Here is a 21448-nt window from a genome sequence, read left to right as displayed (position 1 = left end):
ATCTAATTCTTTTTTTAACCCAATTATAGTTTTGGCCTTCACAACTTCCCCGGCAATGAGTTCCACAGGTTGACTGTGCGTTGTGTGAGGAAATGCTTCTTCACACAATGATGGGGCAGTGTTGGGAAGCTTGGACTGCTGCTGACTGTTCTGTGGGTAGGGAAGAGTTTCCTGTGCTATCAATCCAATACTCATTGTCAGTTGTCTAGGGTTCTCAGCTCAGTGTCCCCATCTGGGGTTCCTTTGCTTTAAACCTTTGATCTGCACGCTCATTCCTGTTTCCTTCTTTTGTAGTCAACTGATTACTTGGGACCTCTGTCCCTTTCTTCATCTGAGGGGGTGTTTCTTTAGTTCTTCGTGGTCTCCACTCACCACTCCAGACTTGGAAATAGCCCAGTCCCTGTCAGCAGTTGTCTGGGGTTCTCCAGACAGTGTTCCCATACTTGTGTTCTCCTCTTACTTGTTTATCTCACTATTTCTCCCCACTCCCTTGTTCATTTCCATCTTGATTGACCTCTGTTCCATTTTGTTCCCTTCCCTCTGATTGAGGGGCATTTTCCAGGGACCTGGTCCATGTCTTCATCCGAGTTCAAACAGGCTAACACCTTTCACCTGTAATACAGTCACATGGCCGGCGGGGCACTGGTGATTTCAGGAATTGCAGATTTATGAGAAGGGAATTAAGTGCAGTCCAAGTTCTGCAAGGCTGCATCAGGATAAGGTTTCAATATACAACAGTGAAAGCACATCCAAGCACTGATATATGTCAGACACTCATCTTGGAAGACAGAACCAATTCCTTCATTGCTATAAGCACCCCCATTCTGCTCAGCTATTTGTGAAGTGATGGGATCATCATCCTCAAAACCTAGCTATCGGGGCCAGCTCTTCAAATGGTGTAAGTCAGCAAACTCCATTGACGTCAATGGAGTGGCACCAATTTACACCTGTTAAAGATCTGACTCCAGATATTTAGTTACCATAGCGTAATGGTTGGTTAGTGGTTTGTTATGGTCCATTCGGGGTGATTCATTTCAGTGACATATGGTTAGACCTTTCTGTCTTCATAGAACACTCTCAGTACCCATGCATGTAATTCACCTTTTAGGCTGCCTCTCCACCATGTATCTGGAATTAGCTTCTTTGTGGCATAGAAGTGGGTTGTGGTGGCATGAATGTGCCCCAGTATTTTCTTTTATGTCTCCCTATATTCTGTTTGTTGCAAATGCCTTTGCTGTGGTGTTTCAGATCCACACATTGGCTTTATAAGCTTTTTTTTACTGTATGTCCTTATGCTGATACGTCATATACCACTATTGATCTTTATTATACCCTTCCCTTGGGTTTTTCTGCAATACAGACAGTAAATATTGTGGCCCCAGAGAATTGGATTTAATTGCATTACTTTAATAGATACAGTTACTGTGTGCAGTATGGCTGGCTCATAGTTGCCTTGGGAACCATGGCTCTGAACCTGAGCTGTTGTAAATCAATATAGCCCCATTGACTTCATGGATTTACATAGTCAAGTATCTGGCCCCCTGTCTTTTGAATTTACAGATTTTTGCAGGACTAGGTTGTGTCCCAAGGACACCACCCATGGCTGAATTGCCCCAGGAAGGAATTACATCTCAGGGAGCTGCAATTCCCTCCACGTTCCCCGCTTGCTTCCGGGGTATAATTACCATTCACCCTGCTATGCTGGCTGAGCTCTGCTGGGTGGTGGATTGGGAAATGCAGCCAAAGCTTCACTGATTCCCTGCCCCACCCCTACTTGCTCCAGTGGGGAAGTAAGTAAGCATGCAGTACCTTTTACCCCTGCATGACCAGACCCAAAGCCTGGACTGCCCATAAAGAGCACACATGGGGGATTCCTCTCCCCTATGCCCCTATAAGGTCATGAAGTACAGCCAAGCCTTTGGTGTTTAACACATCAGCACTACAATTGCATTAGTGTAGGTCTTTTTCCCCCCCACCTCCCTGACAGAGTTTCCTCATGTTTCTCCCCAAGCAGAAGACACAAGAGGAAACCATTATTCTGATGTTACCATGCAATCTGCTCTAAAGAGAATTTGCCAAGGCTCCAATGAAGTGAGGACCCCTGTTTGTACACAAATATAGTAAGGCATTTCTTTCAATATTAGATAAACTTTTAAAATGAATTTGCTTTGACTGCTCACAAGAGGTGCCTGTCCTCACAGAAGTACTAAACCAAGGAGAAGTTGGAAATATCAGAAAGAAGCCCAGTTTGGGTTAAGTCAGCAAAGGAGTATTCTGCACCGTTTTTTCCACACTTGGATATCTCAGAACAACGGGATTAAAATTGACCCTATTTCTGCGTTCTCTTCACTCTCATTCCCTACCTCTCAAGCCACCTAAACATATGATCACCTTTGGGCTGGAAACAAGCATGAGAAATTATATCGGCCACTGAATTTTCTGGCCCTCATATCCTCTCAAATTTTGACCCAAACTCCTGTCAGAAAATATAGATGCAGGGAACTGGGGTGTGTCCCTTCAACATTTCCTCAAAGACAAAGTCTTAACAGCAAAGGTCTGGTCCTCGAGACACTGATCAACCCCTGTCCTCAAAGAAAAAGTTCTCTAAAGCCCACCAGCAACCACCACTTCCTTGTCTTACCTCAACGGGCTGAGAATCTCCCAGGACAAGAATATGCAGCATGTTCACATCTGGGTCCTTCTTGAAGATGTTGGGCTTGGCATGATGCTGGAAGTGACGATGATTCCACCAGTTTGCTGAGGCACCCTGGGAAGAGGAAGGAAATGTTTAGTCCATGGGGAGGCATGGTTCCCGCTAATGGAGAGATGATCCCAGTAGCGTAGCTACGGGGGGGAGTGGGGCAGCGGCTGCTCCCCCACCGAGCAGAAGTGGTGCCTTTTTAATTCTTTGGTGCCTTTTTAATTTTTACTCACCCGGCAGCACTCCGGGTCTTCGGCAGCAGATCAGGCGGCGCTCCGGGTCTTCAGCAGCACTTCATAGAATATCAGGGTTGGAAGGGACCTCAGGAAGTCATCTAGTCCAACCCCCTGCTCAAAATCATCAAAGTCCAATCTCCCAATTTTTTGCCCCAGATCCCTAAATAGCCCCCTCAAGGATTGAACTCACAACCCTGGGTTTAGCAGGCCAATGCTCAAACCACTGAGCTATCCCTCCCCCCTTAAATGTCGGGTCCTTCACACTCGCTCCGGTTTTCGGCAGCATTGCAGTGGCAGCGGTGGGGGGTGTCCTTCAGTGCCGCCGAAGACCGGAACGAGTGAAGGACCCAATGCCAAAGTGCTGCTGAAGACCTGGAGCGCTGCCTGACCCGCCGCTGAAGACCCGGAGCGCCGCCGGGTGAATACTAGCGGGTGGCGCCGTTTTCTTATCTCCGCTCCCCCTGTTTTCTCCACCTGGCTACGCCACTGGATGATCCCCCTGCTGTGATATTCATTCACTTGTATAATCTAAACCGCCCATGGCATATAGTTTATGTCCAAACTCTTAGCTACCTTTGAAATTGTTGTAAGTGTGAAGGGGCTAAATCCTCTGTTTTGACAGGCTGATTGGTACCAGCTGAGGATCTGGATCTGTCTGGATTATTATATCGTATTAAAATAATGCCACTCATGTTGAGAAAAAAGAAGTTAGCCTTGCTTACATGTAACTCCTAATATTTATATGCTGCAAAGACAAGCAGGCAGACATCCCACCAGCAGGGGAAGCCCAAGATAAACAGCATCCTTTACCCAGAGCTCTGTTGTCATCGGTGCCATCACCCATTTCATTGATGATGTCAAGCATGACATAAGGCAGGCAAAGCCATGTTGGCTTATGCAGTGCAAGAAAGAATGTGAAAAGAATCCCTCTTTGCCCAATGGAAAAAACACAAAACTGGCCAGGAAAGAAATATTATTTTCCAGTGTCTAAGAAGGTTTCAATGGAGAGTATTTTTTTTAAAAAAAGGACTGGACAGTGTCCCATAAGGGTCCTATATCCTCATTTTCCTCTGGCACTTGTGAAACACAGTGCCAAGCTATCCCACTGCCAAGGATGCTCAGGCAGAAGGCCAGCAAAGCACTTGCCTTGTGACTGGTGATAAGCATTGTGGGCAGCTGGCTGCTTCCAAGAATTCAGAGTGGACAGAGAGCCTCCATCTCGCAAAGCTGCCTTTAGTTTAGTCATGTTAATGAGCATTAGGAGGTTACTTGCCCCTGCTTACACATGTTGGAAACCAGCTGTCCCAGGACTGGGCCATCTGAGAGCTCTGGTTGCTATGAATAACGGGGCATTGTTGGGAAGCTGGCAGTGAGGGAATAGCCAACCCCAACGTGGGAGCCCTCGTTTTTAGATTGCTGCAGTAAATTGCTTTGTGGTTTTTGGTGTTCCCTGTTCAGGACCTGCAAGTGATCATCTATAAAGTGAAGAAGGAGGAACACAGAGAATTGTGAGACGGGCAAAGGTCCAGGAATGCCCCTCCTCTCCCCCGGAAGGAAAGGAGATGTATCAGGTAGGCTATGCCAATCTAATCCTAAAAGATTATCCCCTATTCAGTGCTCTAGAGGAAGGGAAATCCTGTCTCTTCATCCCAGATCCCTGCTGATCTCTCTTTCTCTCTGAGCTATCATCTCTCTGCTCTGATATTTTGCCTGCCTCCTGTCTTGATTTCTTCTATACTGCCAAATGTGCCCTGAAGAAGAAAATTCATCTAGACCCCAAATTTGGCAATGTGCTTAACCTTGTTCATGCAAATGAGGCTCTCCATATTTAATCCCTTTGCATACACCAAGAAGAATGGGCTTCTTCTGCTAGGACTCCCTATTTCCTCTCCTTGCATTAAAGCAGGTTGGGTAGCAATTGAGCATTATTTGTTCTGCTTGCAAATTGGGAAGTGCCAGGTCAGTACCACCCAAGCTGGGCCTCAAGAAAGAGGGGTAGAGGGACACCGTCACAAGGTGAGAACAGAGCTGTGGCCAAGGAGGTGACCTGTTGCTGTGGCTTTCAATAGATGAAGCCCCACCTTAGGTCTGGACACAGTTGTCTCACTGCTGCCTTTTTATACTTCTTATTGCTAGTGGGGTCATTCCAGGCCTGTGGTTAAAATGGCCAAGGCCAAACTAAATGTGCATCTAATAACGCCTACCATTCCATCCCTTCCTACAAGACTCCCCACTGTAGGTGGATCCTTTCGCCAGCTGGGTTGTATAGGACTCTTGTGTTGGACCCTGTCCTGGACTGAAGTTCTAAAATTGTCCCGAATGGGTGAGAGATGGCAGGATGGTCATTTTAATCAATAAACATGTTACTCAGGCTTTAGGTAGGGAAAGGGGGGGCGGGAAGGGGAGTAAAGGAGATTGTATAATGCTTCATTTTAACATTCTTATGGGCCAGATCCCCAGCTGGCATAAATCAGCATAGTTCCATTTGTGTTACTGGAGCTATGATGATTTACACCAGCTGAGGATCTGGCTCCCCTATCTGAGCCTCACAAGAACTCCACCTGGAATCTGTCACTAATTCTTCCTCCAGGCTGCTGCTCCCTCTGAAAGGGTGAGATCCGACTGGAGGGCTGGGGTGTATGGTTTTTACACCTACAGTCTGTGAAATGGGATGGAGTGGATCCCCAGTCTCCTTCGCTGCAATCATTTTCCTTCTGCACAGTGTGTGCTGGCATCCAGCACACGACCTTTACCTTCAGGTGCCCGATGACAAACTTGTGGACAATATGGTTCCATATAGACTTCTTAAAGACAGAGAGGTGTCCAAAGTCATGCTGTAGCCACCCAGCCTGGGCCTGTAGAGGAAAAAGGACCAGGGGTGACAGGGCTGCTTGAAATCAAAGGTAAGAAAAGGACACACAGAGTAGAAGGCAAGTATTGTGTGTCTGTATGAAATGTGCACAGTCCTATGCACAGAAAAAGCATGGAAGGGGGAGAGTTTTGTATTAATTTCATTGGTATTGGATCTACGGGAGGGGGACAAGAGACAGGCAGTGAGCTCAATGCATCTGAGTGTGAGGCAGTGAGTAGACTCACTATGAGCAAGAGCAAGGCAGTGAGGGGGTCTGGGGGGTGCATGAGGTTCATGAATGTTCTTCCAAAGTGAGTGTTGTGATAGTCCGGCGTGTTGTGATAATGAGGTACTCGGAACAACTGGATTCACTGACAGGTCACCTGTCATGGAAACACAAGCACCCCCGTTACTCCGTGCTATTTCTCACCTGGGAGGTTGCAAGGATGCAGGAAAGGATAAAGGTTGTGATCCAGCCGGTGCCGTAGTATGAAACTAGTAACCAAGCCAAAGCTTCCATCATGATGATGTGACCCAGGTAAAGGGAGAAAAATAAGGGATCTGCTTTGAACAAGTTCATATCCTCTGCTGTCTTTCTCAGGGCCCGGAAATCATCCACCAGCTGGGGCTGCAAAATGGAAATGCAGGATTTAAGGTGCACCTTCTTTACATGTGTGAATGTGTCCATTCAAGCTTGGGCTTCCACACTACTAACCCCTGCCTGTTTTCCCCAGAATGGGAGAAGAATTAGTCTCTGTACTCATGCAGTCTTCAGAATTTCTACACTGCCCCACTCAGGAACCTGATCCGAGTCCTGATGGGTCTTACCCCACCTTCTGAATTACAATTAAAATCCAGATCTTCAGCTGGTGTAAGTCACCCGAGACCCACTGGAGTCAATAAAGCTATGGTGATTTACACCAGCTGGTCCAACACCTCTCCATTTATCCAGTCTCAGTGTTCCGTAATTCATTCCATATAGGCTATGAAGGAACATCTCCCCTCTCCTTCGGAAAGAGAGAATTCAGTCTCTTCACTTATGCATAACCCTGAACCTCTGCTGATGAGAGACTAGAGTGCCAAGACAGCTCCATTCTCTTTGGGATGTGTTCAGTTAGCGTGCAGTCACTCATGAAAGCAGGTCAAGAGGTAATGCAGGTTAATGTAGTCACTGCTATTGTGCATGAAACAGGCATGTCATGAACTCAGTTGGCTAAAGAACAATACGGAGGAGAAAGGGTTTCACTTTAGGAGTCAGTTGTGTAGTGCACAGGGTCTGAATAATGAATGAATGGAACATTTGGGACTTGCATAGAGCTGGACACATTGACATGGGGTGGATAAAGGGCCCTGCTGTATTACAGCTTCATAAGCACAGTGCTCAGAGAGAGCAGTTTGTTTCATCTCACCCACTGGGGTTATTGCCACTCACTCCATAAACGTGGCCACTTTCACAGACTTCTCCATTGCTGAGAGCTAATCAGGATAAGCCCATATGAAGTTCAGAGCAGCGTTTGCTCGGGCTGCATGGTCAATGGTATGGAGCAGAGGATGGAAGAGGGTTCAAATCTGCTTTGGATGACAAGCAGTCTCATTCTGGTGGCCTCATGGCCTTTTGTCTGTAGCACAAATTGACATGCATTACGGAATGATGGGCAGACCCAGGTCATGAGAATTTGAGCAACAGGGTTGTTGACTAGAGATGAACTCCAGCCACCAAGACTGGATCCAGATCTTGATCCATATTTATCCAAAGTTTGCAAGTGTTCAAACTGGTGAGTTTGAACTGGGCTCTTCTTTAGTTGTCACAGATCAGGCGTGAACTGCACAGGCAGAGCTGCTGAAAACCTGCAGGAGGGGAATAGCAGGGGGTGCTGCAGGTCAGGAGAAGTTGACCTAAGTATTGCCTATCCCTGCACCAGTCAATAGTGGGATATACACATGGCCACACAGAGCTGTCTGACTGTGGGTGTCTTTCCCTGCCGTTTTCTGTACTTGCTAGAGCTGTCTATTGTGAAGAAGGTTTGTGAATTATATGTAGTGGCTTTGCACACAGGAACCTGGAGGGCAGCTTTGTAGATAAATTGTGGAATGACCAGATTGTAGACTCTTCTCCAGAAACAGAGCCCACAGAGAGGGGTTTGCAGATACTCACATTTTTGCCTCGGTCCTGGCTAGGTTCCCCTGGGGCAAGCTCTCCAATCAGTAATGGCTTGAGAAACTTCTGCACAAAGCTGGGGTTGAGGTGAAAGGCCCGGAAAGCATCCTGGAGTGGAAACACAGGCAGACAGATGGGATTCAATAAAAGTGATTGCTCACTGCACACTGGCTCCTTCCTGTTTGTCCCCAGCAATGTCTTCTCCCCAGGGTTTCCCCCACATTACCCCAACAGTTTCCCCAGTTCTGGTGTCAGTTCACTGTTAGTACCCACAATACGCAACTCTTTCAGTGTAGGGCTCCTGGTTCTAGAAGATGCTGCGAGAAGTAGATGAATGAATATGCAGTTTGAAGACAAAGGGCCAGATTTTTAAAGGTATTTAGGTGCCTAAAGATGCAGATAGGTGCCTAGTGAGATTTTCAGAAGCTCCTAGGTGCCTAATTCCCATTGAATTCAATGGGAGTTAGGCACCTAGGCAAAATGAAGTCCAATATATCTTTCACCCCAATTAGAAGCTGTGAATTTGTCTGCCTTATGTATCAGAAAAACATCTCTCAATATGCAGATGATCAGTCTCATTCTTTCAGTATAATGTCTCTAGTAAGCCCTAAAGTATATGAAAAGAAAGATATTAAATATAATCAAAGAATGTATGGATGATGTCCACTACATTTAGAGGAATGATTAAAGACTTTTGGGGTTTTCTTTCTAAGTGTTTGCACTCTATTATTATTATTTTTATTTGCATTACCAACAATACAAAAAATAATAAAGTGGGACCCCATTGCACTGGGCACTATACAAACACCAGAACAAAAGGACACCAGAAGGAAAAAGACTATTGAAAGGTATCTGCCCCTGACCTCTGTATAGCTCTAAAATATTCAGTGAAAATGCAACTCCAGGCTTGAAAGCTTGAATGCCCAAGCCTGAGCACCAGCCCAAGTTGTAACATCAAAGCACTGTCTACACAGCAATTTTTAATGCACTAGTTTAAGTCCTGCTAACACAAGTGTGTGGATCTGGCCTGGGAGACTCGCTCCCAGTGTAGACATATCCTAAAACATCCATAGTACTGAAACAGCAGTATGCCAAAGCACACTATGGAACTTTTAATGCACCGTAGCAGGTCCACCTAGCCAGTTAGTGCGTGGCAAGCTAGCATGCTATAGATTTACACTCTGGCTTGCCACACACTAATTCTCTGTGTAGACAAGCCCTACACAGCCTGCTCTGAGAAATACTGTGCAAGGTAAAAGTTGACCTCAGAAAAACCTTGTGTTAAAATTAGTAAGCAAACACTCCCTGGACTCAGTAAAAAGGAGTTATCCAAATTAAATTCTGTTCAGATACTGGCTATAATATTTATCCAATTGGCAAATCCGATGGTTAGATTTCAGCTTTAAAATCTGACTGGAACCTCAGCAAATTCATAAAATTGACCCCCACTGATGCACCCAGAACATGCCAGCTCCCACACAGTGGAGGGGAGACAATAAATCCATTTCTCAGAGAGGTTTTCTTCAGAGTTTTCAAGGTGTTGGATAGTTCACTCCTTACAATGTGCAAGGTTCTGGCTCTGCAACCCTGAGACCCTGGATGGGATGCAGATGCCAAGTTGCTGAGTCAGCCAGAATTCTGCATGGGGCTCCCCCATCAGTGCACATTGCATGTGTGTAACAAATGCTCCTCTCCGTGCTTTGCCAGTTCCATTGATGGCAAAACCTTGACTTTTCCTCCATCCAACCCTTTCCTGCTCAGTTTTAGGTATCTAGCTCCCACAGGTGCTGGCAGGGAAAAGGGACTATATTTCTGATGGGATTCTGACCGGCACTTTAGTTTTACACAGCCCTCCCTCCGCAGGATCTGGCCAGAATCTGGACCAAATTGGCAGTGGAGTGGGGAGTTTCTCAAAGGCAAGGATCCCTCCTTCCAGCTGAGTCATTTCTGTTACTGCAAAATTCTGGAATTCAATCCGGAATCTTCACAGAACTTCCATCCAGTGAATTTCAACAGGTCCACATGGTACTGAAATCTACTGTCACAAGATCTACTGTCACCAGAAACCTGCTTACTTGTTTAAATTGCCAAATTCCTTATTTATTATAGGTTTCAGAGTAACAGCCGTGTTAGTCTCTATTTGCAAAAAGAAAAGGAGTACTTGTGGCACCTTAGAGACTAACCAATTTATTTGAGCATAAGCTTTTGTGAACTACAGCTCACTTCATCGGATGCATAATGCAGTAAGATCTTCTGCAAGATTGTAGCTCTGGCAGTTTTGCAGCTCTTGAAATCCACTCAGTTGAACAGCAGATTTGTTAGCAGTAAGGATTCAGTGTGTTCCATTGAGAAGAGTCCCACTGAATCCTTACTGCTAACAAATCTGCTGTTCAACTGAGTGGATTTCAAGAGCTGCAAAACTGCCAGAGCTACAATCTTGCAGAAGATCTTACTGCATTATGCATCCGATGAAGTGAGCTGTAGCTCACGAAAGCTTATGCTCAAATAAATTGGTTAGTCTCTAAGGTGCCACAAGTACTCCTTTTCTTATTTATGATGTTTCTCTTTGCTTGAGAGATCACAAGGGGACTCAGGCTTTGTTTTCTTTTGTCCCAGACACTGTCCATTAGCGAGTGACCTAGCCCATTGCCAGCATGTGGATTTTCACTATTCACACAATGAGACTGGCTAATGTGGTTACTGTGTCACCCAAGGAAATAAGGCTAAGATTTTCAAAGGACACAAGGTACTGGCCAACGTCTCCGAGCCTGGAATAGAACCCAGGAGTGTTAAGTCCCATCTATTGAGAAGGGCCTAGCAAACAGAGTACAGAAAACTTGGGAGTCTGTAGGAGAGAGTTCAGGGGATTTTCATCCTTTCTGCTTTAAGGCAAGGGACTAGAAAGAAAAGACAATGATGGCTATGGAGGTGGCGCTAGAGGCTAGCTTGCCTTGTGGACACTAAGCCCTGGTCTACACTAGGACTTTAGGTTGAATTTAGCAGCGTTAAATCGATGTAAACCTGCACCCGTCCACACGATGAAGCCCTTTATTTCGACTTAAAGGGCTCTTAAAATCGATTTCCTTACTCCACCCCTGACAAGTGGATTAGCACTTAAATCGGCCTTGCCGGCTCGAATTTGGGGTACTGTGGACACAATTCGACAGTATTGGCCTCCGAGAGCTATCCCAGAGTGCTCCATTGTGACCGCTCTGGACAGCCCTCTCAACTCAGATGCACTGGCCAGGTAGACAGGAAAAGAACCGTGAACTTTTGAATCTCATTTCCTGTTTGGCCAGTGTGGCAAGCTGCAGGTGACCATGCAGAGCTCATCAGCAGAGGTGACCATGATGGAGTCCCAGAATCGCAAAAGAGCTCCAGCATGGACCGAACGGGAGGTACGGGATCTGATCGCTGTTTGGGGAGAGGAATCCATGCTATCAGAACTCCGTTCCAGTTTTCAAAATGCCAAAACCTTTGTCAAAATCTCCCAGGGCATGAAGGACAGAGGCCATAACAGGGACCCGAAGCAGTGCCATGTGAAACTTAAGGAGCTGAGGCAAGCCTACCAGAAAACCAGAGAGGCGAACGGCCGCTCCGGGTCAGAGCCCCAAACATGCCGCTTCTATGATGAGCTGCATGCCATTTTAGGGGGTTCAGCCACCACTACCCCAGCTGTGTTGTTTGACTCCTTCAATGGAGATGGAGGCAACACGGAAGCAGGTTTTGGGGACGAAGAAGATGATGATGATGAGGTTGTAGATAGCTCACAGCAAGCAAGCGGAGAAAACGGTTTTTCCGACAGCCAGGAACTGTTTCTCACCCTGGACCTGGAGCCAGTACCCCCTGAACCCACCCAAGGCTGCTTCCTGGACCCAGCAGGCAGAGAAGGGACCTCCGGTGAGTGTACCTTTTAAAATACTATACATGGTTTAAAAGCAAGCATGTGAAAGGATTACTTTGCTCTGGCATTTGCGGCTCTCCTGGATGTACTCCCAAAGCCTTTGCAAAAGGTTTCTGGGGAGGGCAGCCTTATTGCGTCCTTCATGGTAGGACACTTTACCACTCCAGGCCAGTAACACGTACTCAGGAATCATTGTACAACAAAGCATTGCAGTGTATGTTTGCTGGCATTCAAACAACATCCGTTCTTTATCTCTCTGTGTTTTCCTCAGGAGAGTGAGATATAATTCATGGTCACCTGGCTGAAATAGGGTGCTTTTCTTCAGGGGACACTCAGAGGAGCCCATTCCTGCTGGGCTGTTTGCCTGTGGCTAAACAGAAATGTTCCCCGCTGTTAGCCACGGGGAGGGGGGAGGGTTGAGGGGGTAGCCACGTGGTGGGGGGAGGCAAAATGTGACCTTGTAACGAAAGCACATGTGCTATGTATGTAATGTTAACAGCAAGGTTTATCCTGAAAGAGTGTAGCCACTGTTTTATAAAATGTGTCTTTTTAAATACCGCTGTCCCTTTTTTTTTCTCAAACACACCAGCTGCATGTGTTTCAGTGATCACAGGATCTTCTCCTTCCCAGAGGCTAGTGAAGATTAGAAAGAAAAAAAACGCACTCGAGATGAAATGTTCTCCGAGCTCATGCTGTCCTCCCGCACTGACAGAGCACAGACGAATGCGTGGAGGCAAATAATGTCAGAGTGCAGGAAAGCACAAAATGACCGGGAGGAGAGGTGGCGGGCTGAAGAGAGTAAGTAGCGGGCTGAAGACAGGGCTGAAGCTCAAATGTGGCGGCAGCGTGATGAAAGGAGGCAGGATTCAATGCTGAGGCTGCTGGAGGACCAAACCAGTATGCTCCAGTGTATGGTTGAGCTGCAGCAAAGGCAGCTGGAGCACAGACTGCCACTACAGCCCCTGTGTAATCAACCGCCCTCCTCCCCAAGTTCCATAGCCTCCACACCCAGACGCCCAAGAACGCGGTGGGGGGGGGCCACCGGCCAACCAGCCACTCCGCCACAGAGGACTGCCCAAAAAAAAGAAGGCTGGCATTCAATAAATTTTAAAGTTGTAAACTTTTAAAGTGCTGTGTGGCATTTTCCTTCCCTCCTCCACCACCCCTCCTGGGCTACCTTGGTAGTCATCCCCCTATTTGTGTGATGAATGAATAAAGAATGCATGAGTGTGAAGCAACAATGACTTTATTGCCTCTGCAAGTGGTGATCGAAGGGAGGAGGGGAGGGTGGTTAGCTTACAGGGAAGTAGAGTGAACCAAGGGGCGGGGGGTTTCATCAAGGAGAAACAAACAGAACTTTTACACCGTAGCCTGGCCAGTCATGAAACTGGTTTTCAAAGCTTCTCTGATGCGTACCGCGCCCTCCTGTGCTCTTCTAACCGCCCTGGTGTCTGGCTGCGCGTAACCAGCAGCCAGGCGACTTGCCTCAACCTCCCACCCCACCATAAACGTCTCCCCCTTACTCTCACAGATATTGTGGAGCACACAGCAAGGAGTAATAACAGTGGGAATATTGGTTTCGCTGAGGTCTAAGCGAGTCAGTAAACTGCGCCAGCGAGCCTTTAAATGTCCAAATGCACATTCTACCACCATTCTGCACTTGCTCAGCCTGTAGTTGAACAGCTCCTGACTACTGTCCAGGCTGCCTGTGTACGGCTTCATGAGCCATGGCATTAAGGGTAGGCTGGGTCCCCAAGGATACATATAGGCATTTCAACATCCCCAACAGTTATTTTCTGGTCTGGGAATAAAGTCCCTTCCTGCAGCTTTTGAAACAGACCAGAGTTCCTGAAGATGCGAGTGTCATGTACCTTTTCCGGCCATCCCACGTTGATGTTGGTGAAACGTCCCTTGTGATCCACCAGAGCTTGCAGCACTATTGAAAAGTACCCCTTGCGGTTTATGTACTCGGCGGCTTGGTGCTCTGGTGCCAAGATAGGGATATGGGTTCCGTCTATGGCCCCACCACAGTTAGGGAATCCCACTGCAGCAAAGCCATCCACTATGACCTGCACATTTCCCAGGGTCACTACCCTTGATATCAGCAGATCTTTGATTGCGTGGGCTACTTGCATCACAGCAGCCCCAACAGTAGATTTGCCCACTCCAAATTGATTCCCGACTGACCGGTAGCTGTCTGGCGTTGCAAGCTTCCACAGGGCTATCGCCACTCGCTTCTCAACTGTGAGGGCTGCTCTCATCTTGGTATTCATGCGCTTCAGGGCAGGGGAAAGCAAGTCACAAAGTTCCATGAAAGTGCCCTTACGCATGCGAAAGTTTCGCAGCCACTGGGAATCGTCCCAGACCTGCAACACTATGCGGTCCCACCAGTCTGTGCTTGTTTCCCGAGCCCAGAATCGGCGTTCCACAGCATGAACCTGCCCCATTAGCACCATGATGCACGCATTGGCAGGGCCCATGCTTTCAGAGAAATCTGTGTCCATGTCCTGATCACTCACGTGACCGCGCTGACGTCGCCTCCTCGCCCGGTACTGCTCTGCCCGGTTCTGGTGCTGCATATACTGCTGGATAATGCGTGTGGTGTTTAATGTGCTCCTAATTGCCAAAGTGAGCTGAGCAGCCTCCATGCTTGCCTTGGTATGGCGTCCGCACAGAAAAAGGCGCGGAACGATTGTCTGCCGTTGCTCTGATGGAGGGAGGGGCGACTGACGACATGGCTTACAGGGTTGGCTTCAGGGAGCTAAAATCAACAAAGGGGGTGGCTTTACATCAAGGAGTATTTCAGGCAGGACTTCATGGAGGGTTCCAATAAGAAATGGTGCACCTAAGTTATTGTTCTTATTGGAACAAGGAGGTTAGCCTGGCCTCTGATTGATACATGGCTAGATTTACCTCGCTGCACCTTCTCTGTGAGTGACTACAGTGTGACCTAGAGGAATGAGTCCCCTAGACGGGGGAGGAGGCAAATGAGTACAAAACAAATCTGGTCTATTTCTTGTTTTGATCCACTCCATCTATCTTTTACATCTTTGGCTGGCAGCAGACGGTGCAGAAGGACTGCATGCCATCCACATCTCATGGCTGCTCGGCAGAAGATGGTGCAATAGGACTGCTAGCAATCCGTATCGTCTGCCTGCTCACCATAAGACGGTTCAATAGGACTGACTGCAGGACTAAAGAGAATGACCTGGTCAAGTCACTCCAAATTTAGTCCCTGCGCCCATGTCTGCCCAGGCGCTCGTGGCCGACGTGGCCAGGAGCACCTCGGACATGACAATGATGGCTACCAGTCGTACTGTACCGTCTGCTGCCACAAGGCAAGGGGTTGCTGCTACTGTGTAGCAAAGCCGTACCGCGTCTGCCAGCACCCAGGAGACATACGGTGACGGTTACCTGAGCGGGCTCCATGCTTGCCGTGGTATGGCGTCTGCACAGGTAACTCAGGAAAAAAGGCGCGAAACAATTGTCTGCCCTTGCTTTCACGGAGGGAGGGAGGGAACGGGGGCCTGACGACATGTACCCAGAACCACACGCGACAATGTTTTAGCCCCATCAGGCATTGGGATCTCAACCCAGAATTCCAATGGGCAGCGGAGACTGCGGGAACTGTGGGATAGCTACCCACAGTGCAACGCTCCGGAAATCGACGCTAGCCTCGGTACTGTGGAAGCGCTCCGCCGAGTTAATGCACTTAATGCACTTAGAGCATTTTCTGTGGGGACACACACACTTGAATATGTAAAACCGATTTCTAAAAAACCGACTTCTATAAATTCGACCTTATTCCGTAGTGTAGACATACCCTAAGGGTTAGCACCGATACAGCTACATCAATGGCTGAAAATGGGATAAATCCCCAGCATCAACAAGGCCTTCAGCATAAGCTTCCATTGGGTACAGTTTGGAACTCTTTCTGTTTGGTCCTCTGACCCAGCCCAAGCATCTTTGTCCTGAGTCACTAGTTCTATCTATATACCCTATATACGTATATAGCCTCCATTGCTGTAGTATCTGAGCACCTCACAATCTCTACTGTATTTATGCTCACAACATCCCTGTGAAGTAGGAAAGTGCTATTATTCCTATTTTACAGATGGGAGATTGCGATACAAGGAGCCAAGTGACCTGCCCAAGGTCACACAGGAAGTCTGTGGCAGAACAGGGACTTAAAACCAGCTCTTCCAAGCCCTGGGCTAGTGCCCTAACCACTGGCCCATCCTTCCTCTGATCTGACAACAAGCCTCCCTGGGTATTCCCTCAAAAAGTTAATCCAGGTCACTAGACTCTTTCCTCCTCACTCCCTTTGTGGGACTGACGTCACCTCCAGAACATGATCCAAAAGAAAAGTAAGAGAGGATGGTGGTAACCAGAATTAATGTTTGGGGGTGAATATCCAAGGACTCTTGCTGCCAGGTCATGGAGAATCAGGCACTCAGAGCAAAGGTTCTGAGAAAAAAGAAGGAGCGCTTGAATCACAAAGGAAATTATAGAGAATATCTGATTAGCATCATTTAGTTCATGGAAAAAATGAATCTTCTAGGGCAGTGGTTCCCAAACTGGGGTTCACGAAATGTTACAGGGGGTTCTCGGGAAAAAATTCCCTAATGGCGGACAGAGCTGTCCAGAGGGACCCCGGGCAGCACGGGGCCAGCAGCCCGGAGCCTTGGGGACTTCCGAGAGCTAATCAGATCAAAGCAGGCATATCTATCACACTGAGGAGATTTAAACGTCACGACTCTTTATACAAAATAGAAAGGGAGGTGGATATTTTTTTGCTGTGGGAGTATGTTGAAACATTCCCCTCTCTGCATAAGTCCGTGATATACTTAATGAATCTCAGTCATGCTCACATGCAGGGAATCTATGACCTCACCGCCCTTGGGATCTCTCTTGAGAATGGGAGTAAGGTGTGAGAGCAACAGGGGACTCACAGGCAACCCTGGCATTTTTTGTGTGTGCAGGTTTCTGTCTTTTCCTATAGAGAAGTGAGACTATTAAGGCCCCTAAAAATAAATGGATTGAAGGAAGGATCCAGGGCAGACTCTCTCCCTGGAAGAATTATGAAATGCATGTCATGTATTTGGGGAACACATTCAAAGAAAGTGGAGGGGATATTGGTAGGGTAACTCCTGGAGGGGACATCTGAGTAGCAGGCAGAAGATGCTTCTTTGAGCTGCTCTCCAGTAACACCACATGAATCAGAGGCGCCTGTACGGGGGGTGAGGGGGGGTGAGGGTCACGTACTGCCCCTGTGTCAGCACGACACCCCCCCCCGCAGGTCCCTCCCCTTTTTTTTCCAGAGGCCTTTTCTGGCCCCCCCACTTTTCCAGCGGTGCGCCCCAGACCCCAGGGTGCACACAAGCTTTGTCCCCGCACCTCTTTTTTCTACTGGCACCTCTGAGAGGAGCCTTGTCTTATAACAGGCTGAATCAAAACTGATACAAGCTACAAAAGTGAGATCTTGGAAGAGTGTTGCCATTTCATAATGTAATAAAAAAGCTGTAATGATAAATAATAATTAATAAATAGTGTGTAATAAGCATGCCATAAAAACACATTTTATATTTTCAAGATCACTGCTTTTATAATTTATGCTGAGGTAAGGGTGAAAATCCCTGGAAATATTCATTTTTAGAAGGTGCTTTACGAGACTTGACATTTTAGTGAAAGGGGTTTGCGGGTTGTTAAAGTTTGGGAATCACTTTCTCCCTTACCTCAGCAAAGCCTGTGTGCTCTCACACCTTACTCCCATTCTCAAGGGAGATCCCAGGGGCGGCGAGGTCATAGATTCCCTCCATGTGAACATGACTGAGATTCATTAAGTATGTCACGGACTTATGCAGAGAGGGGAATGTTTCAACATACTCCCATAGCAGTCTAGAGAACACCAGCTCCTGAATATTTAATACTGAGTTCATCTCTCACCACCAGAAAAAAGAGAGCGACAATGACAGCAAGTTCTTGTGTCAGCAGATACACCTCTTGTATTGTATCTGCAATTTCTCCTAGGCCGGCAGGTCATGGGTTCAAGTCCCACATAGGGATTTGGGCTAACCTTCAGTGCTATAGTGGGGGGATGGAATGGGAGATGTACTATGAAATAATTGGATATGTTACATTCAGATCTCTTCTGCCTGTCCCCAGTTGGACATTGTCCAGATGAGTTGAAAATTCCTTGGTGTTGCTAACATGTCAGTGGCAGAGGTTGTCCTGGCTTCTCCCAGTAAAACAGTTTTTGACCTCCAGAGATGTGTGAGTTGTAGCTGTGCACCAAAATGGGTGCCCTATTTGCCATCCCAATCACAGCATTATAGTATCCAGGCTCTTGCTTTGTGAAGCCCTTGGGATTCTCAACAATTTAAAAGGCACCATGGAACACAGTGCAAATCTAGTCTGTCTTCCCAAGGTCTCAGACAGTATGACTGTCCATGAGATGAGGCATAAACAGAATGCCACAGGCACCAACTGTGAGAACGTAGTGAGGTGTGGCCGGTGTAGGACAAACTCTGAGCACGGGCAGCCCGTGACATAACCAGGCTGGCATGGGCACTCTTGGTACAAACATCTTTAGAGGTAGGCCCATGCTGAATGAATGGGTTGTCATGGGAACCGTCAATGTCAGCAGTTTTAGGGACATCCTGTGATGAATGAACACATGCGATCTTACACCATCAGCGTGGGTGTCCATAGGTGGCCCAGGAGAAAGGGCCAGTGTGGTAGCAATGATATGAGCTGCCCTAGTTGGTGGTGTCAGTGACACGAACAGGAGCTCCTGGTGTCAATGCCCTTCCTTGGGAGTTGGTTCATGACAACTGAACACGCTGGTGTGGGTCCTTAGGTGTAACAGTGTAGGCACTGTCGGTGTATGTTGCCATGGGGCAGCCTGGGATGGATGGTCAGGCGCTGATGGTGTGTTGCTATTGGGCAGTCTGGGATGGATCCTCAGGCGCTGATGGTGTGAGCATCCTTAAGGCTGGGGACCTTATAAGACTCAAGAATGTGAATTACCTTGCAGAGTTGTGTTTTTGTCACTACTGCCTTCCCCTGAGCACTCAGGTCATAATTTCCTGAAGCCCTCAGTTAACTATGTCAGTTTAGTCCTGATATCCTTTTACAGCTGTATGGGAGGGGCATTTTGTGGCTGATGATTGTAGGTACATAGAAAAGTTGTGAGCCTGATGCAGGCGGAGTCCCTTTCCCTGACAGGGTTTTGCGGAGGGTGCTTGAAACTGGACCTACCTTGAGATCGTTCTGCCTCCTACTCGACAGTGTTGCACTGAGGACTGTGGAGTGGGATGTAGTTGGGGAAGCTACACAACAGCGATAGAACCACAAACCCGTGGGACAATCCTGGCAAAGACAAGCTGAACCCCAGAGCAAGACCAAATGCCCTTTGAGTGACAAACTGGAGACACCCGAGCCAAAGCGGTCTCTCATTTGTATTGCTGCTGCAAACCCTCCTGGTTGCAGTGGGTTTGTGCTAATGCAACTGAAAGGCGAATGTGGCCCATTTGCAAAGCCCATTCATTCAGAGGCTTTGCTGCAAGGGTACAGAGGCAGCCAAGGAAACCATTGTACTTTAAGGAGGAAATAACCTCCCAGCCAGTGACCCGCAGCAAACGCACACCTGGGGGAAGCCAGCTGCCGTGCACCGATGTCAGACCCACCTCTCCCGTCCGCTGACGGCAGACCAGTCCCGCGGCTCGTTCTCTCCGGCCCCCTGACGCCGGTCTAGGGGGCACACCCAGCGTGGAGAGCTACGAGGCAGCGAGCGGCGGGCGGAGGCGCTGACTCCGGAGCACAGGCTCGGTGGCTGCGCGCCTGGGGCAGGGGCTTTGGGAACCGGCCGCCAGCGAGCGCGCCACGGGCCGATCCTGCCGCTGCTCCGCTCCGCTCCGCTCGCTTTGGGCTGGAAGCCGTGGAAACGGGAGGCAGAGCTCAGCGCAGCCGCTGCCGCCGCCTGGGAGAAACGGATCCGGCTCTTTCCTTACCAAGCGGTGGCAGAGCCCCCTAGAGACCTGCCTCCTGCGGGAGAGAGAGCGAAGCGGCTCCCTGCGCTGCCCCCTCAGACCCCCCACCCCTGTCCTGCGAGAGCCGCTTCGGAGCCTGCGCTGCCCCCCCACCCCGCTTGCCCCTGTCTTGGGGGCGGGCTGGGGGGGCTCCCCAACCTGCCAGGCAGGGAGAGAACTGGGCATGGCTTGATCCCGGACTCGAAGGGCCGCGGCCGCACCAGACCAAAGGCAAACACCGGGGGGAGGGCGGGACGCCTAGCGACTCCCCACCCACCAACCCGCTCCTCGCCTGGGGCGCCCGGCCGACTGGAGCGGCGCTCCCCCGCGGCCAGCCCGGCTGACTGGCTGAGCCGCGGGCAGCTGCCCGAGCCCGCCGGGGGCGGCCGAGCCTTACCGTGGCATCTTCGCCGGCGTAGTGGCTGATCACCCGGGGGCCGCCCGGGTGCCTGGCTGCCCACGTGGTGATGTTGTAAACCTTCCGCTCGATCACCAGCCACTTGTCCGTCCGCAGGTTGTGCCGCTGGACCTCCTCCCAGCTGTAGAGCCGGCTGGGCGCCTGGCGCTCCCCTGCCCCCTCGCCTTTCTCCCCGCCTTTCCCCATGGGCGCCCCTGGCTCCCCCCGGCCCCAACCGCCCGCTGCCCCGCGGCCTGCCTGCGCCTCCCGGAGGGTGGCCGGAAGGAAAGAGCCTTTCCCCCCCTTGGGTGAATTCAGCTGATCCCCTGTTCGCCCCCCTGCCCGCCTCTCATGTTCGCCCTGGCTCCTCTTTGTCTTCCCTTCCCTCTCCGCTGCCAGCCCCTTTGCAGTCACCCCGCCCCGCTGCCTGCTCTGAAGTGCCCCCTAGGCTGCTCTTCCCTGCGGGGATAGGCTTCCCCCGCGCCGATAATAACCCCCTTCTGCGGGAACCTCAGCCCGCTGCCCCCCTCTTCCCAGCCGCACCCCCCTCCATTCATCACTTGGGCGGGGCGGGGGGTTTCCACAGTGATCAGCAGAGCTCCTGCACCAATCCCAGCTCGCCCCCCAGCGGAGCCGGGGCCTGCCATTGGCTGGGGTTGATCTTGCGAAGGGGAAAGCTGGCTGAATTCCAACCTAAACCCGAAGAAGCCTCGACACTGTATCCCACTGGGATTGGGGCCCGCTCCCTCCAGAGAGGCAGCAAGAAGGGGGTACTTCGCAAAGGGATGGGGGGGGGGAGGTGTAATTTCTAATGAGCCTCTTAATTTTTGTTTGTTTGTATTTGCATTTCGGCTTGGATTTTAGAAAGCTGGTTCAGGGCGGTCATCTCACTGGGACTGTAATTAGTGGAAGGAGACTTTTGGACTGTGACTGAAATTAGCATAATTCGGTCGCTTTGATCACGCTGAATTATGGCCAGGATCGCTAGCAGGCACTGCAGTTTCTCCCACTGCTGAGGAGGTTCATCGCTCTGCAGGACAGTTCTCTGCTTGGGACAGTGCTTGTGGGTCAATTTCATTAGTGGGTAGGAGAATTCCCTTCTTCTTTAGCCCCCAGGGCACTTCATGATCAAATGATCCCCATTCTTAGTTGCCATGGCTTTGCAGCTCAA

The 21448-nt window shown here is 49.2% G+C and overlaps 1 protein-coding gene across 1 annotated transcript in view; it reads right to left on the bottom strand.

Moving 5' to 3' along the window:
• The window catches only part of LOC144265503 (acyl-CoA 6-desaturase-like), a 34985-nt gene extending 14501 nt beyond the window's left edge, over positions 1-20484 (bottom strand). Inside the window, exons 1-5 of the mRNA XM_077818136.1 lie at positions 20278-20484; positions 7944-8054; positions 6219-6416; positions 5691-5792; positions 2642-2767 (exon numbers count right to left, since the gene is read on the bottom strand). Coding sequence (XP_077674262.1) covers positions 2642-2767; positions 5691-5792; positions 6219-6416; positions 7944-8054; positions 20278-20484 — 744 coding nt within the window. The remainder of the gene's footprint in view (positions 1-2641; positions 2768-5690; positions 5793-6218; positions 6417-7943; positions 8055-20277) is intronic.
• Between the last annotated feature and the right edge of the window lie 964 nt (positions 20485-21448).

This window comes from Eretmochelys imbricata, chromosome 6 (genome assembly GCF_965152235.1).
Source record: "Eretmochelys imbricata isolate rEreImb1 chromosome 6, rEreImb1.hap1, whole genome shotgun sequence".
NCBI lineage: Eukaryota > Metazoa > Chordata > Testudines > Cheloniidae > Eretmochelys > Eretmochelys imbricata.
The sequence above is the reverse complement of the archived record's forward strand: the minus strand, read 5'-3'. Positions and strand labels throughout refer to the sequence as shown.